General features: G+C 44.8%; 1 protein-coding gene and 1 long non-coding RNA gene across 2 annotated transcripts; one reads left to right on the top strand and one right to left on the bottom strand.

The window, feature by feature from the left end:
* Nucleotides 1-2,016, top strand: LOC307209173. Its single transcript, XR_013835378.1, has 2 exons — nt 1-308; nt 688-2,016. It is a non-coding gene; the product is annotated as an uncharacterized lncRNA (long non-coding RNA).
* A 940-nt stretch (nt 2,017-2,956) lies between these two features.
* LOC307209046 (uncharacterized protein) lies at nt 2,957-13,920 on the bottom strand. The gene is made up of 7 exons (XM_079964137.1): nt 13,562-13,920; nt 12,428-12,748; nt 8,401-8,740; nt 6,101-6,215; nt 4,762-4,808; nt 4,539-4,624; nt 2,957-3,333 (listed from the first exon to the last, which is right to left on the bottom strand). Exons 3-7 carry the CDS (start codon nt 8,594-8,596, stop codon nt 3,199-3,201), a joined length of 579 nt encoding a protein of 192 aa, XP_079820263.1. The 5' UTR covers nt 8,597-8,740; nt 12,428-12,748; nt 13,562-13,920; the 3' UTR covers nt 2,957-3,198.
* Between the last annotated feature and the right edge of the window lie 2,493 nt (nt 13,921-16,413).

Here is a 16,413-nt window from a genome sequence, read left to right as displayed (position 1 = left end):
GTTAAAAGCTTCCCTGAACAGGGCTGCCTTCAGATGTCTTCTAAATGCCAGGTAGTTGTTTATCTCTTTGACATCTGGTGGGAGGGCGTTCCACAGATGCACTCCAAGAATATCATGTTGCGAGAAGGCATCTTTCCTTATGAAATTTCCACGGCAGGGAGTTCCACACATGGCCCAGAGAGATTGCCCTGATAAATGATTTCATGTTTGTTTCATCCCACTTGTCACGGCGATCCCACGGCTGCGCTTCTGCGATAAATCCAGCCAGAGTGAACGAGGAACTTTACCAGAGGAAGAGTCTGGATGAGGTAAATACTGGCTGGACATTCCTGGCGGAGCTCGGGGCTAGGATATACTGTATTTTTTGCTCTATAAGACTCACTTTTTCTTTCCTAAAAAGTAAGGGGAAATGTGTGTGCGTCTTATGGAGCGAATGCAGGCTGCGCAGCTATCCCAGAAGCCAGAACAGCAAGAGGGATTGCTGCTTTCGCTGCGCAGGATCCCTCTTTCTGTTCTGGCTTCTGAGATTCAGAATTTTTTTTTTCTTGTTTTGTTTTCCTCCTCCCAAAACTAGGTGTGTCTTGTGGTCTGGTGCGTCTTATAGAGCGAAAAATACGGTACGTTGGGGCAGGCACTGCACATTCAACCCCTTAAATCGCCCTTTCTCTTGCTGGTTTCTCCTCGCAGGGACCTGCTTCCCTTCATTATGCACAACTGGAATATCCCCAAAGGAAATCTACTTCTGCTTGCACTCAAGACAGCACCACGGTGTATGCGGTCATTGTCTGACGCCGTCACTTCCGACGCCCACACTTCAAACACTGGCAACCACAACTTCTACATCTCCTCTGCACAGTTCCTTTTGCTGCTTCCTCTCAAAGCCTCCGGAAACAGTGAACAAGAGGTTCCCACATATGACTTTTGCTCCTCAGACTCCATGTCCCAAAAAGCCACCCCAGTCTCCTGCTTCCTTTAAACAGGCCTGCTTTCTGTTACCTTTTCTGCTGGCTGGCTGGCTGCCTCTCTCTCTCTCTGGCTGTGAGAGAGGGAAAAAGCACAACAACTTTGTTCGGATTTTCGCTTTGGGGGATATGGCAACCCTATTATAAATATATTCAAAGCGCATTCTTGCCCCCTCAAAGAATTCTGGGCCTTGTAGCTTGTTAAAGCGGTGCTGGGAGCTGCAACTCTGTGAGGGGTAAACTACAGCTCCCAGAATTCCTTGAGGGAATGATGGTGCTTCTAAGGTGTTTTAAATGTATAGTGCAGTGGTAGCGAATTTTGGCCCTCCAGATGTTTTGGAACTACAACTCCCATCATCCCTGACCACTGGTCCTGTTAGCTAGGGATGATGGGAGTTGTAGTTCCAAAACATCTGGAGGGCCAAGGTTCGCCACCACTGGTTTGGGGTGTGTGCACCACACACACACACACACACACACACACACACCTACCTTTCCCATCAAATGCTTTCTCAAGATCCGCCTCTTCCTTAATCTCACAGAGTCAGGGCCAGATTAGGACCTTTAGAGGCCCTAAGCACTGAAAATGTCATGGTGCAGCCCGCCACCTCATTCAAAATGAAAACCATGCTAAACTGTAAAATAAACTTTTTTAAAAAAGTAAAACATTGCAACACATGACAGGATCTGATTTCCTCACGTTATTTCAATTTGTATCCGTAGGTGCCCCCTGGTTTAGGTAGAAATAAGTAATAAATAAAAAGAGAAGGGGGCAAGGGTAAGTTGAAGGAAATCTAACAAAATTCTGATTCCCCCCCCCCCCCCGATGACTACTTCAATTATTTTTTAAAAAAATCAAATGTCAAATTCTTTACAAATATATATTATTTTGTGCTTTCCCGGTGTCCTGAGCATGTGCTTAGCTGACCTGTTGGTTCATCCAGTACTACAGGAAGTCAAAATAGAGTTGAAATTAACTATCGCCAAACCCCCCTACATCCATTTTCCTTCCATCAGCTGATAAGAATGGATGCAAGTTCCCAGTGGTGTGTTTTGTTTTGTTTTGTTTTAAAAAAATTAAAAGGAAGAGTTCTTACACAAAGCAGCTGCATTAAAAAATAAAAAATTGCCCCTGCAAGCAAGGAAGGAAAGGAAGAAGAAGCCTTTTGTGCGATAAACTCCAAATCCTTGCTGGACTTAGAGCAGCAGTTATTATTATTACAGTGGTACTTCGGGCTACAAACGCTTTAGGTTACAGACTCCGCTAACTCAGAAATAGTACCTCAGGTTAAGAACTTTACCTCAGGATGAGAACAGAAATCGCGTGGTGGCAGCGGGAGGCCCCATTAGCTAAAGTGGTACCTCAGGTTAAGAACGGACCTCCAGAACAAATTAAGTTCTTAACCTGAAGTACCACTGTATTACTGTTAGTGCTTTTCCCCGTCAAGGGTACACAATATCGGCCCCTCTTTTTTTGTTGTTGCTAAAAAGTGTGGCACTTACTGTTAACAATTTCATGGTGAGTACCAGCACCTATATTTCTAGGGGAGAAAGCACTGATTACCATCATTGTCATTACTTCTGCCATTTTGTGCAGAGCTGGAATATTGAGAAAATGGTATTATAAAATGAAAATCAAAGGTGTCCAGGCATCTACAGAAATGGCTCAGCACATGCCCAAAAAAGACCTCAGGTTTCCTGGCAGGAATAAACACAGATTTACTTATCACGACTGAGGTTGTCTGCACGCTCCTCTTTCCTTTGCATCCAGTGTGTGTGTGCACAGAAAATAATAGATCTACCTGATGGCCAACCCATGGAGACATTGCTATGCATCTCTAAGAATTAATATTGTGTGATTATGAAATGATTGTATAATCTTAGAAGGTTGTGTAATTTTAGAAGGAGTGTGGCTGTGACCTCCGTCATGGAGTGGCTCTTCCGAACTCGCCACTGCACAATTCACAGGAGACAAAAATGTATTGCAGTACGTGTGGTTCCTAATATTTTGTAATCCAAAGGCAGGAAATTTCCTTTCAAACGGCTGCCACTTGTCCACCTTCTCTGACCCCAATAGTTCATGGCTGCTAATACTTCCTGCTCATACTTCTTCAGACGGTGTCCTATCAAGCTTTCCTGGTATCCTGAGCTGTTAAAACGTTTGCAGAAATTCCTAAGTTCATCAGAAGGAATTGTTTCTGTTCGCGATCCTTGAGATGCGCAGCGGCGGCAGCAACTAGCCAACCCTCTTGGTTAAGTCGCTCTTGGGTATTTCGGCGTATACGACGGCTGGCATCCCGTTATCCATCTTAGTCTGGCACCCTCCAGCCTCTCTGAACTCTAGAGCTGAGTATTCGATTTGATCGGCTGCCTGGATGGTATTGGGTAGGGAAAGAGAAAAGAGACACAAGGCGTAAACAGATAGTTTTAAGAAACAGCCTGGCTAGATCAGACCAAAGACCCATCTTGTCCAGTATCCTTTTGGCCACAAGGGTCAGCCGGGTGGCAGTGGGAAGCCTGCAAGCCGAACTTTCCATATTTATTTATTTAATATATGGAACTGACTATATGGAACTGGCGGAGATGACTGGCAGAATCCGAGACCTGGGAGAAGAACTGGTGGAGGAGGACTGGAAGAAATTTAAGGATTATCTACAAAAATATTGTAAATTGTATGAATGTTAAGAAAGATGTAAGATTAATAATAGTTTGGCTCCAATAAATTAGATATAAGGAATATAAATCTAAATGCAATTGAAAGAAAAGACAAATTTTGGATAAATAGTATGTTATAATTAAGTCTCCAAAAGAGTAATTTAAATTCTAAAATTTGAGATTTAATATCGGGAAATTACATTATATGAATTGAAATAAGTTAATAATTTGCTAGCAAAATCTATGAGTTTAGAATGCAGGAACAAGAGATGTGAGGAAGTCCAAAGATGAGAATGAAATGTGGATATTGGAAAATATTATGTTATTATGTATGTTTTTTATTGTTTAAACAAAAATTTAATAAATATTATTATTTTAAAAAAAATATTTAATATCCTACCTTTCCTTTGAGATCAAGTGACACGTACATGCATCTTTCCCGTCCCCAAAAAAACCCTGCGAGGTAATTTAGGCCAAAAGCGTGAGGTTGGCCCAAACGGCTCAAGGTCACCCATGGAATGGTATATAAAGAAGTGTGAGATACAGCGATTAATGATAAATTCGCAAGCGCTGTCAAAGTACGAAGGGGAATATGGAAGAGAAACGACTTTGAGGAAATTGGGAAGATATTTGTAGAAAGGGGCCAAACCACCTCAAGAAGTGGTTTGGGGGGGTTTTTTTTGTTTGTTTTTTTGGAAAGTTGGATATTTATTTATTTATTTATTTATTTATTTATTTATTTATTTAATGAATGGTCACCCAGTGAGCTTCATGACTTAGCGGGGATTTGAACCCTGATCTCCTATGTCCAGTCTTTATTAAGCCTTTTACCCATACCAACCCCCAACTCCTATAACAATAGGAAGAGGCCTCCAGTTTATCCTCAGCAGGAACAGGGCAAGTTACCCAATTAGAAGTTACCTCCATGTAGGTGGGGTCTTCCGTTCCAGGTTCTACTTCCATTCCAGGTTCTGTTTCCTCTCTTCTCTTTGAAGATCCTTCTGGTCCTGGGATCGAAAAAAGGGCATAAGACAGGGAGAGTGAACCCACAGCCCTGGGTATTGGACTCCAATTCGCATCATCCTCATGCAATAATTGCCACGTCAGAAAGAGCCATAAGTAGGACAAAAGCCCTACAGCTCACCATCTGGGTCCTTGCTCCCTTGCATCTCCTCCCCCTTCGTAGTCTCACTGGGGATTAAAAGAATGACAGAGAAATGCTTTCTGCGCATTTGCTATTCACACTGTTCATTCGGACAGGAGAAATGTGCTGTGTTTGAGTGGGCATTTTATATCACCAACAACAACACACTTCTGATAAGGCACGGTAAATTGAGACTCTGTCCATACAGCTCCAACTTTGTGGGTTGGTTGTGCAGCTGTTGTTTCCAGAGCCTCGTGGAATGCTAGTTCAAGATTGGCTGGTTACATTTTAGATGCTTGAGCCAAGGCATGGGCTTTCAGAGCATGTGATGACATGGCCAAGATCCTGAGACGGTGTAAGTCCACAGCATCTGGTTGGAGACCAGGGGTTGTATCCAGGGGACCCATTGAAATCAATAAACCTAAGTCAGTTGCGTCCATTGGCTTCAATGGATATATTCTATGTATGAGTAGCATTGGATATGACCCCAAGTTCCAAGGAGACCAAAGTTCTGGGGTGACAGAGCACATATTTATTGGACTCTGAGAGACTGATAAAGTTGGTCACTTAACAGAGTTGGATTTTAAAAGGTAAAGGTAAAGGACCCCTGACAGTTAAGTCCAGCCATGAATGACTTTGGGGTTGCGGCGCTCATCTCACTTTACTGGCCAAGGGAGCCGACGTTTGTCCGCAGACAGTTTTTCCAGGTCATGTGGCCAGCATGACTAAGCTGCTTCTGGCAAAACCAGAGCAGCGCATGGAAACGCTGTTGACTTTCCTGCTGGAGCAGTACCTATTTATCTACTTGCACTTTTTGGCGTGCTTTCGAACTGCTAGGTTGGCAGGAGCTGGGACAGAACAACGGGAGCTCACCCCGTCACGGGGATTCAAACCGCGACCTTCCGACTGGCAAGCCCAAGGACCAATGGTGAGAAAAATTCCATCTCTGATGTAAGTGAACTAGGGGGGAAATCTTGGGATTTCTGAGAATGCTTCCACTTTAGTGCTAAATTTCCATTACATAAAAGCTATCCGTTTCAGTCCACTTGGGTCATTGCAAAAATAGAAAGATCAAACTTGGAATGTTGATTCAGAAATAAAACCAAGGATATTTGCCTATTCAGGAGTTCTTCTAAGGAGTATCAAACCTCAGCAACTCTAGGTGGCGCTGTTGGTCTGATTGTATCCGAATATAAATGTATGTTACAACTTCATGCTTGCGTGGAGACATATTGAATCCTTTCAGAAACCAGTATTTTGCAGACACAAACGGATGATTGCACGGACTGGAAACTCCAGTCTAAGTGACATACATAAAAAAACACCCCAATTTCGGTACCTGATGCTGTGTGAGCGACGATTCCTGCAGATGAGGAATACAACAACTCCCACCAAGACGAGACCAAGGAGTCCAGCTACGCAGCCCCCAATTATACGCGGGTCAGCCATATTCCCTACATCATTGGGGGTGGGGGGGGTGGGAAACGACAACCAGCTTAGGAATGCAAACACCTCATTGGGCAGGAGGAAGATGGGACTCCCACCCAAAAATTCCCCTCCCCACCTGCCCTTTCTCCTGAATGCAAAGATTAATTTATTTATTTTCAAATGCTTTTTATTGAGTTTTCTTTAACATAGACAAACAAAATAAATACTCTAAAATTCAGCAGTCATGTGTCCACTTATTTTCTAAACGCTCTACCGCGTGCGGACTTCCCTCCCTCCCTCCAACAGGCTTTCATATTGAATTTTCTCTTTTTTCGCAGATTCTTCATAGCATCCTATACACATCACAAAATTAATTTTAATCCTACTACCGTCTTTAAACTTCTACAGTTATTACCTATATGCTCAACAAATTTACTCCATTCATTTTTGAACTTTGATTCCTCTTGGTGATGGATCTTGTGGGTCAGTTTTGCTAATTCTACATATTCAACCATTTTTGTCTGCCACTCCGCTAATGTTGGTATTTCCTGAGTTTTCCATTTTGGGGCTACTAAAATTCTGGCGGCAGTCGTAGCATACATAAATAATCTCTGATCTGCTTTTATTATTTCATCCCCTATCAAAAATTTATTTTTCAAAGCTGAACAAAAACAACCCTTTGGCTTACTTCTGAGGTGTGTGGAGTCTTCGGTTCTCTGGATGTTGCTGAACTTTAACTCCCCCAAATCCTGGCCATTGGCTATGCTTGCTGAGGCTGATGGGAGTTGTAGTTCAGATATACCTGGAGGGCCAAAGTCCCCCACCCCCCACCCCTGTTGTAAATGTATCTCCATGGTGGGAAAAGCAGCTCCTATTAATAATAATAAATAATATTTTTTTATTTATACCCTGCCCTTCCCAGTTCAGAAAACTGGGCTCAGGGCAGCTAACAACAAATGTAAAACACTTAATTGATGCAACAAAAAACCAGCATAAAATACAGTATAAAACGTGAATAACAATAAATTCAGAATTCAAAAATCAATTTAGGGGGGAAATCCATCCAATAAACATTAGATGATCACCCGGGCTAGCTGGCTAAATTAGTCCTATTTGGGCCAGCGAGGAGACCAGGGGAGAATTAGCTGTGGGATCCCAGAGCGGGTAATCTTCATAAAAAGGGGAGGGGGAGGGAAGGAAGGGGAATAAAAGATCAGGCTAAGTTCAAATTGAAAGCCAGGTGGGAAGTTAAATCCTGAAGGGCCCTGGTCTCATGGGACTGAGCATTCCACCAGTTCAGAGTCATCACTGAGAAGGCCCTGGCCCTGGTGAAGGATAGTCTGACTTCCTTAAGGCCTGGGACCTCTAAAATATGGTTATTCATGGACTTTAAGTTCCGCTGCGGGGCATACCAGGAGAGTTGGTCCCATAAATATGAGGGCCCTAAGCTATTACAATACAGTAAGGTAATGCATCCTTTAAGGTACAAAAACCCTGTCTTTGTTTCTTGTTTTAAGTGGTGCCTTGTCATCTATAGGCTGTTGCAGACATGCATGTTCCTTGTATGATGGGGTGGTGATTTGTATGTATGAATAAGCCATCACAGATAAAAGATACAATAATAGGTCTCTTACACGGCCTCGATCCAGTATACCTGAAGGAGCATCTCCACCCCCATCGTTCAGCCCGGGCACTGAGGTCCAGCTCCAAGGGCCTTCTGACGGTTCCCTCCCTGCAAGAAGCAAAGTTACAGGGAAGCAGGCACAGGGCCTTCTTGGTAGTGGCACCTGCCCTGTGGAACGCCCTCCCATCAGATGTCAAAGAAATAAACAAGTATTTGATATTTAGAAGACATCTGAATCTGAAAGCAGCACTGTTTAGGGAAGTTTTTAATGTTAGATATTTTATCGTGTTTTTAATATTCTGTTGGGAACCCTCCAGAGTGGCTGGGGAAACCCAGCCAGATGGGCGGGGTATAAATAAATTATTATTATTTATTTATTATTATTATTATTATTACAACAACATCACATCAACACTGAAAGGTCAGGCTTCTCAGTTGAGAGTCAGTCCACACATTCAGCTTGCAGCCATCAAGGAATGACTAAGTGATGGAGTTAGAAGAAACCTTGGAATGAACACTTATGGAAGAACTGGGCCCATTTATCGTAGCTGAAATGTCTACAAGCCTTTGCCAAACTCGACACTCACCTTCCAGATGAGGGTTTGGCTCAGACGGTGTGTCATCCTCCATTCTTGGATTTTCTAAATTGCCTTCCAAACAGTAGCCATTCTGACAGGCAGGATGAGAACAGCTCCAGAGACCATAATAGCGGCTAGAAAAGTGTTTTATTGTTATGACGTTCCTTAATTCCAGGATATCTGTACTATTGTTGGATATCGGCATGCCATTTTGGGTCCATGTGATCTTCGTGTTGCCATCAGATTTAGCCCCTTTTTTTGTCCTTACAGGGTTCACAGGAGAGGGTTACCGAACCATGGTGTCGAGGGGGTGTGGTAGAAGGTCTGACACGAATTCCATTTTCTTTATCTGACATAAATGAATGAATGGATAAGAACGACAAGGCCTGGGGAGCTAACCTTAGTTCTTCCCGTGACCTGATTTCCTCCTATGCTATTCCTCTAACAGAGACTACGGTTCTGTCATCCCAATTACCGTATTTTTCACTCTATAAGACGCACCAGACCACAAGACACACCTAGTTTTGGGAGGAGGAAAACAAGAAAAAAAATATTCTGAATCTCAGAAGCCAGAACAGCAAGAGGGATCACTGCGCAGTGAAAGCAGCAATCCCTCTTGCTGTTCTGGCTTCTGGGATAGCTGCGCAGCCTGCATTCGCTCCATAAGACACACACACATTTCCTCTTACTTTTTAGGAGGGAAAAAGTGAGTCTTATAGAGTAAAAAATACGGTACTCTACAGTTTGAGGTCCTGGTTGAATTTCCTTCCATGCCCCCATTGTGGCAGTGTTGGGGAAAAGAAAACAAATTAACATGACACTGGGGTGGGCAGAGAGGTTCAAATCTCTCTGTCCAGCACAGTGTTCTGATGGGGTTACAATTTGCTCTCCTCCTTGGACATCAGATAATTCATTTTGCCCCAGCCAACTCTGGGCAGCTTCCAACATATATAAAAACATTAAACATTTTTTTAAAAAAACTTCCCCATGCAGGGCTGCCTTCGGATGACTTCCAAAGGTTGTATAGTTACTTATTTCCTTGGCTCAGCGGGTCATATAACTCCATACCCTCCAACATTTTTGTGATGAAAATAGGGATGTCCTAAGGAAAAACGGGACATTTTGGGATCAAATCAGAAACCAGGACGGCTTCTGTAAATCCAGGACCGTCCCTGGAAAATAGGGAGACTTGGAGGGTGTGAAATCATCTGAGGTCATGTTGGATCCACACCACAAATTTAAAGCTTATTCCACTTTTAATGATTACTTACGGCTTCCCCAAAGGAATCCTGGGAACTGTCTTTGGTTCAGGGTGCTGGGCATTGTCGCTCTGGGAGGGGTCTCCTAACAAACCTCAGCACCTTTGACAAGTAACAGTTCCCAGGATTCTTTGAGAGAAGCCTTCTTGGTGGTGGCGCCTGCCCTGTGGAACACCCTATCATCAGATGTCAAGGAAATAAACAACTATCTGACTTTTAGAAGACATCTGAAGGCAGCCCTCTTTAGGGAGGTTTTTAATGTTTGATGTTTTATCGTGCTTTTAATATTCTGTTGGGAGCCGCCCAGTGTGGGCGGGGTATAAATAATAAATATATTATTATTATTATTATTATTATTATTATTATTATTATTATTAACTGTTAAACCGGTATAACACTGCGTTTAAAGTGGATTTGGCCTATGTGCATCTAAGCTTCACCCAGGGCCGGATTTAGGTTTGATGAGGCCCTAAGCTACTGGGACGCAGGTGGCGCTGTGGGTTAAAGCCTCAGCGCCTAGGGCTTGCCGATCGAAAGGTCGGCGGTTCGAATCCCTGCGGCGGGGTGCGCTCCCGCTGCTCGGTCCCAGCGCCTGCCAACCTAGCAGTTCGAAAGCACCTCCGGGTGCAAGTAGATAAATAGGGACCGCTTACCAGCGGGAAGGTAAACGGCGTTTCCGTGTGCGGCTCTGGCTCTGGCTCTGGCCAGAGCAGCGATGTCACGCTGGCCACGTGACCCGGAAGTGTCTCCGGACAGCGCTGGCCCCTGGCCTCTTGAGTGAGATGGGCGCACAACCCCAGAGTCTGTCAAGACTGGCCCGTATGGGCAGGGGTACCTTTACCTTTACCTAAGCTACTGAAGGTAATGGAGCCCTTTATGTGTCCAGCTGTCCTTTTTCTTTTTTTGTATATAATTTTTATTAGTTTTCTTTTCTAACAACAAATATCAAGATAATTTCCAAACATACATTCTACATGCCACCCCCCTTCCCGTTGACTTCCTTCAGCTTCCCCTCTGGTTTGTTACATTAAATGATACAATCTGCTAAATGTTACAATCTGCTGTCAAAATGTTATTACAATGTTATTCTTCAGGCATTTTGTTAAGTAAAGTTGTGACTGTTTATTCAAATCCTGCTCCTGAGTCCATTCCTTTCAGTTGTTTCTGCAGATAGTTCATTGGTAGGCAAACTAAGGCCCAGGGGCTGGATCTGGCCCAATTGCCTTCTAAATCTGGCCCGTGGACGGTCCGGGAATCAGCGTGTTTTTACATGAGTAGAATGTGTCCTTTTATTTAAAATGCATCTCTGGCTTATTTGTGGGGCCTGCCTTGTGTTTTTACATGAGTAGAATGTGTCCTTTTATTTAAAATGCATCTCTGGCTTATTTGTGGGGCCTGCCTGGTGTTTTTACATGAGCAGAATGTGTCCTTTTATTTAAAATGCATCTCTGGGTGATTTGTGGGGCCTGCCTGGTGTTTTTACATGAGCAGAATGTGTCCTTTTATTTAAAATGCATCTCTGGGTGATTTGTGGGGCATAGGAATTTGCTCATCCCCCCCCCTTCAAAATATAGTCCGGCCCCCCACTAGGTCTGAGGGTCAGTGGACCGGCCCCCTGCTAAAAAAGTTTGCTGACCCCTGAGATAGTTTATGAGAGGTTCCCATTCTTTTAAAAAAATCACTACTGTCTTTTTCAAGGCACTTATCTGTTAGCTTCGCTGATGTCCTTTGTCAACAACAAATTGTCGATGGTTTCTTTTTTTGTTTGTTTGTTTTGTTGAATATATGCTATATATATGATGCTTTTGAATTATGGTGCTGGAGGAGACTCTTGAGAGTCCCATGGACTGCAAGAAGATCAAACCTCTCCATTCTGAAGGAAATCAGCCCTGAGTGCTCACTGGAAGGACAGATCCTGAAGCTGAGGCTCCAATACTTTGGCCACCTCATGAGAAGAGAAGACTCCCTGGAAAAGACCCTGATGTTGGGAAAGATGGAGGGCACAAGGAGAAGGGGACGACAGAGGACGAGATGGTTGGACAGTGTTCTCAAAGCTACCAGCATGAGTTTGACTAAACTGCGGGAGGCAGTGGAAGACAGAAGTGCCTGGCGTGCTCTGGTCCATGGGGTCACGAAGTGTCAGACACGACTAAACAACTAAACAACAACAACAACAATATGCTATATGGTAATTTATGGACCTAAGAGGTATCTAAAGCCATTTGCACATAACAAAATATGTATTTTATCAAAGTAATTGTTGAACTGAAATACAATTAAGAAGAAGTACCGTATTTTTCGCCCTATAGGACGCACTTTCCCCCCTCCAAAAATGAAGGGGAAATGTGTGTGCCTTTCGCTGAATGCAGGCTTTTGCTGAAGCCTGGAGAGCAAGAGGAGTCGGTGCGCACCGACCCCTCTCACTCTCCAGGCTTCAGGAGAGCCCCACCGCCAGCCCCACAAGTTCGGGGGACAGCGGGGAGGCACAGCGTGCCATCCTGCTGCCCACCCCCATGGCTTCCCCCGCCCCCAGCCCCGCAAGCTCCCAGAGCGGGCTTCACACAGCTCTCCTTTATTTATTTTATTTTTCCTTTATTCCCCCCCCCCAAAAAAAAATCTAGGTGCGTCCTATGGGCCAGTGCGTCCTATAGGGCGAAAAATACGGTGTATTATTAGTGAAATTGGGGGGACAAGAGAGTGGGGCCCTAAACTATAGCTTGTTAACTTATAAGTAAATCCGGCCCCCACACTGCCATGTAACCTCCCAGTATTTTTACCAGGCTCCACAGAGAAGTAGATCTTTGACGAATTTCTTTAGCCGTTGGAACAGTAGAAAGTGCCTGAGTCATTCATGTAGAGGTTTTTGAGGACGAGGACTAAGTTCCTCTCTCCCTTTTCTCCCTGCTTTGCTACTCGCGATTGAAACCACTCCAGCAGCACATGGTCTTCTCCAACCGAACTTGTAGAGAATATTTCCTTCTTGCCTCCATGGCTGAAGCCAGCACAGATGGGGTACCGCGGAATCCAGTACCAAGTCAGTTTGGGCCCCTGAAGTTGGCAGGGAATTTCGACCTCTTCTCCAGCCTCCACTGAAAGCACTGCCATGAGTTAATTTGTATGAGAGTGGGAAAACTGCTAAGCAACACGAGGTGGCAATGATCACACTGAAATATTTTGTGAGAATCATAGAATTGTAGAGATGGAAGAGAGCCTAGTCTAGTCTAGTCTAGTGTGGAACTCGAACCCACAACCCTGAGATCAAAGAGTTTCATGCTCTATCGACTGCATTCCGGTGAGAGGGGGATCCCTAGTTTCAGGGGTCTGTCTTGGGTATGGAACTGAAAACAGAATCCCGCAGATATTTTTTTAACTGAAATTGTGACATTGGAGTCATTCGATACGATACGATAATCTTTATTGCCATTGTCCCATACAGAACAACGAAATTGAGAAAATCTACATCAGACATTCAAAAACCAACAAGCCTGCTATCCCAGCTATCCCAGCCTGGTTAACCCCCTAAAAACTCTGATACCCCATAATTAAATACAATATACTCCCACAGAGTGGGAACATGAATCATGTTGGAATGGTGTCATAGACTGCATAAACACCAAACCTCTAAAGTACATTCAAAACAAATCCCCCCCACACACCGAAAGAATCCTGGGAACTGTAGTATAGCCTTTACCAAGCTACAATTCCCAGCAGCCTTAAAGCTCATGAGCCCCCCCCCGCCCAAAAAAGACTCATGGGAACAGGAAGTGTTCTGAGAAATATAGTTTCTTGAGGGGGTGCCCTACAGTTCCCATGATACTTTGGGAGAAGCTGTGTGCCTTATTGTTTTTGGTGTGGAACTCTTACCAGAAACCAGAAGAATCTGTCAGTTAATAATAATAATAAAGTCATACCTGCCTCGAAGTTTCCTTGCTTCTTCCTGGGAAGGGTTTGCAGCTTACCCCTGCGAGCATCTGTCATCAAAACAGCCAGGGCGGTCGCGGCCAGAATTAAGAAAGGAAAGGGCTTCATGGGGGAAAGCGGAGAGGGGGGTTCTCCAACCATGCCTTTCCGCAGCACGGCAGCTTCTGCTTCTCAAGAGGAACTGTGGCAAGAACGTGCAAGAGGGAGGCCGCAAAACTCGACAGTAGAGGGGATGAGAAAGAGGAAGGGAGGAGGGTTCTCTATGAGGAAACATGACTCTAGGCTCCAAAACAGACTGTGAGTGGATAGTGTAATTATACTGTTTGGCCACTAGGTGGCTCTGGATAAAATTGTATCTAGACCTGAGTCCAGGACTTCTTGTGTCTGTTTTGTACTTTTAGGAGAGGGGTGATCAAAATTCCTATCCAGCTTCATGAGTTGTATGTCCTCTTAAGTTTTCTGTGATAGTGGCTGGGTGTGTTTGTTTAAAAATGTTTTAAGATAACTGTAATAATAATAATAATAATAATAATAATAATAATAATAATAATTTATTTATACCCCACCCAGCCACTTTGGGCAGCTCCCAACAGAATTAAAAGCACAATAGAACATCACACAGAACATTGAATTCTGGTGCTGGAGGAGACTCTTGAGAGTCCCATGGACTGCAAGAAGAACAAACCTATCCATTCTGAAGGAAATCAGCCCTGAGTGCACACTGGAAGGACAGATCCTGAAGCTGAGGCTCCAATACTTTGGCCACCTCATGAGAAGAGAAGACTCCTTGGAAAAGACCCTGATGTTGGGAAAGATGGAGGGCACAAGGAGAAGGGGACGACAGAGGACGAGATGGTTGGACAGTGTTCTCAAAGCTACCAGCAAGAGTCTGACTAAACTGCGGGAGGCAGTGGAAGACAGGAGTGCCTGGTGTGCTCTGGTCCATGGGGTCACGAAGAGTCGGACACGACTAAACGACTAAACAACAACAAGAAGAAGACTTTAAAATTCTTATCACAGTATCTATATGCAGTGTGTGTGTGTGTGTGTGTGTGTGTGTGTGTGTGTGTCCATAGCTTTCACCAGATTCTCAAAGGAGTCCATGACCCAAAACATGTTAAGAAGCACTGCTTTCGAGGGAGGAAAATCTCCCTTCTTGTTGCTGTTATTAGATGCTTAGGAATCAGAGGCTCAGGCTATCTGGTTACAGCATCTCCTCTAGAAGTTCACCTTCCGCCCACAAGTAACTCATCGCTGACCACAATGTATGACCACAATGGGGGGGTTTCTTGACTCCCTTTAAGATTTTCTTTCCATGTGGTTGAGAGTTTCCTCCCCGTCCCCCAGCTCAACACAGAACGTAGGCATGTGTGTTTCAGCAGGGCCTGGAAATTTGCAGTTGTCCCGGGGCGGGGAGTCCCTCTGGTCGACAAGTAGGTCATACAATGATGACAGCAAACGTGGCAACAGATGGGGGACGAGAGATCACCTGAAATTTACCACCGAAGCTTCCTTTTCTCACTCCCTGCTTCTGCTTTGCTGACCTGAGGGACTTCCCCCACCTTCCTCCTTCTTGATCCTGGAGATATTTATATTTTACCCGGTTCACAGCTGGCCCAGGCAGGTGAGGGGGTGAGTAAACTTAAGGTTGCCAACTGAGGGCTTACACCTCCCTTTTCTAATACAGTCTGGCAAGTATTTGTTAAGCTGAGCACACTATCAATATAGGAACTGAGTATTTACCATCACGAAAGAATGGCCAGACTGCCCAGAAAGTGCAATCAGTGACCATTATAAGGTATCTGGCAGACAGAATTTCTGCTGTAGACCGCCTCCTCTGCTATTGACCACCTCCTTCTGTGATGTATGTATGCTGTTTCAGGGGGTGGTCTTGGGCTACAGGGTGAGCAATTTCAAAAGTCTGTATAAGAGCTTGCACACCAATGTTCTGGGTTCCTCCTCCCTCCTGCGTGGGGCAGGGGGTTGAGACCCTGTTGCAACAGCTTTAATAAAGATCAGGCTTACTAGCTGCTTTGCTTCTCAATATTCTCTGGTTAGCCTCTGTTATTTTCTCCGACCAATAGAGAACCTACATAAGGACTCTATACATGCTCTTGGGAAAAGGAGCAGTTTTTTTGGGGGGGGGACAGGAGGTGGGCTGGTGTGGAGGACTCCCTGGTCCTGAATGGGGTAACTGTGCCCCTGAAGGACCAGGTGCGCAGCCTGGGAGTCATTCTGGACTCACAGTTGTCCATGGAGGCACAGGTCAGTTCTGTGTCCAGGGCAGCTATCTACCAGCTCCATCTGGTACGCAGGCTGATACCCTACCTGCCCGCGGACTGTCTCACCAGACTGGGGAATGCTCTGGTTATCTCTCACTTGGACTACTGCAATGCGCTCTACATGGGGCTATCTTTGAAGGTGACCCAGAAACTACAACTAATCCAGAACACGGCAGCTAGACTGGTGACCGGGAGCGGCCACCAAGACCACATAAACCGGTCTTGTAAGACCTACACTGGCTCCCAGTACGTTTCCGAGCACAGTTCAAAGTGTTGGTGCTGACCTTTAAAGCCCTAAACTGCCTCGGTCCAGTATATCTGAAGGAGCGTCTCCACCCCCATCATTCTGCCCGGACACTGAGGTCCAGTGCCGAGGGCCTTCTGGCGGTCCCCTCATTGCGAGAAGCAAAGCTACAGGGAACCAGGCAGAGGGCCTTCTCGGTAGTGGCGCCCACCCTGTGGAACACCCTCCCACCAGATGTCAAAGAGAAAAACAACTACCTGACTTTTAGAAGACATCTGGAGGCAGCCCTGTTTAGGGAAGCTTTTAATGTTTAATA

This window comes from Podarcis cretensis (assembly GCF_951804945.1).
Source record: "Podarcis cretensis genome assembly, chromosome: 2".
NCBI classification, from domain to species: domain Eukaryota; kingdom Metazoa; phylum Chordata; class Lepidosauria; order Squamata; family Lacertidae; genus Podarcis; species Podarcis cretensis.
The sequence above is the reverse complement of the archived record's forward strand: the minus strand, read 5'-3'. Positions and strand labels throughout refer to the sequence as shown.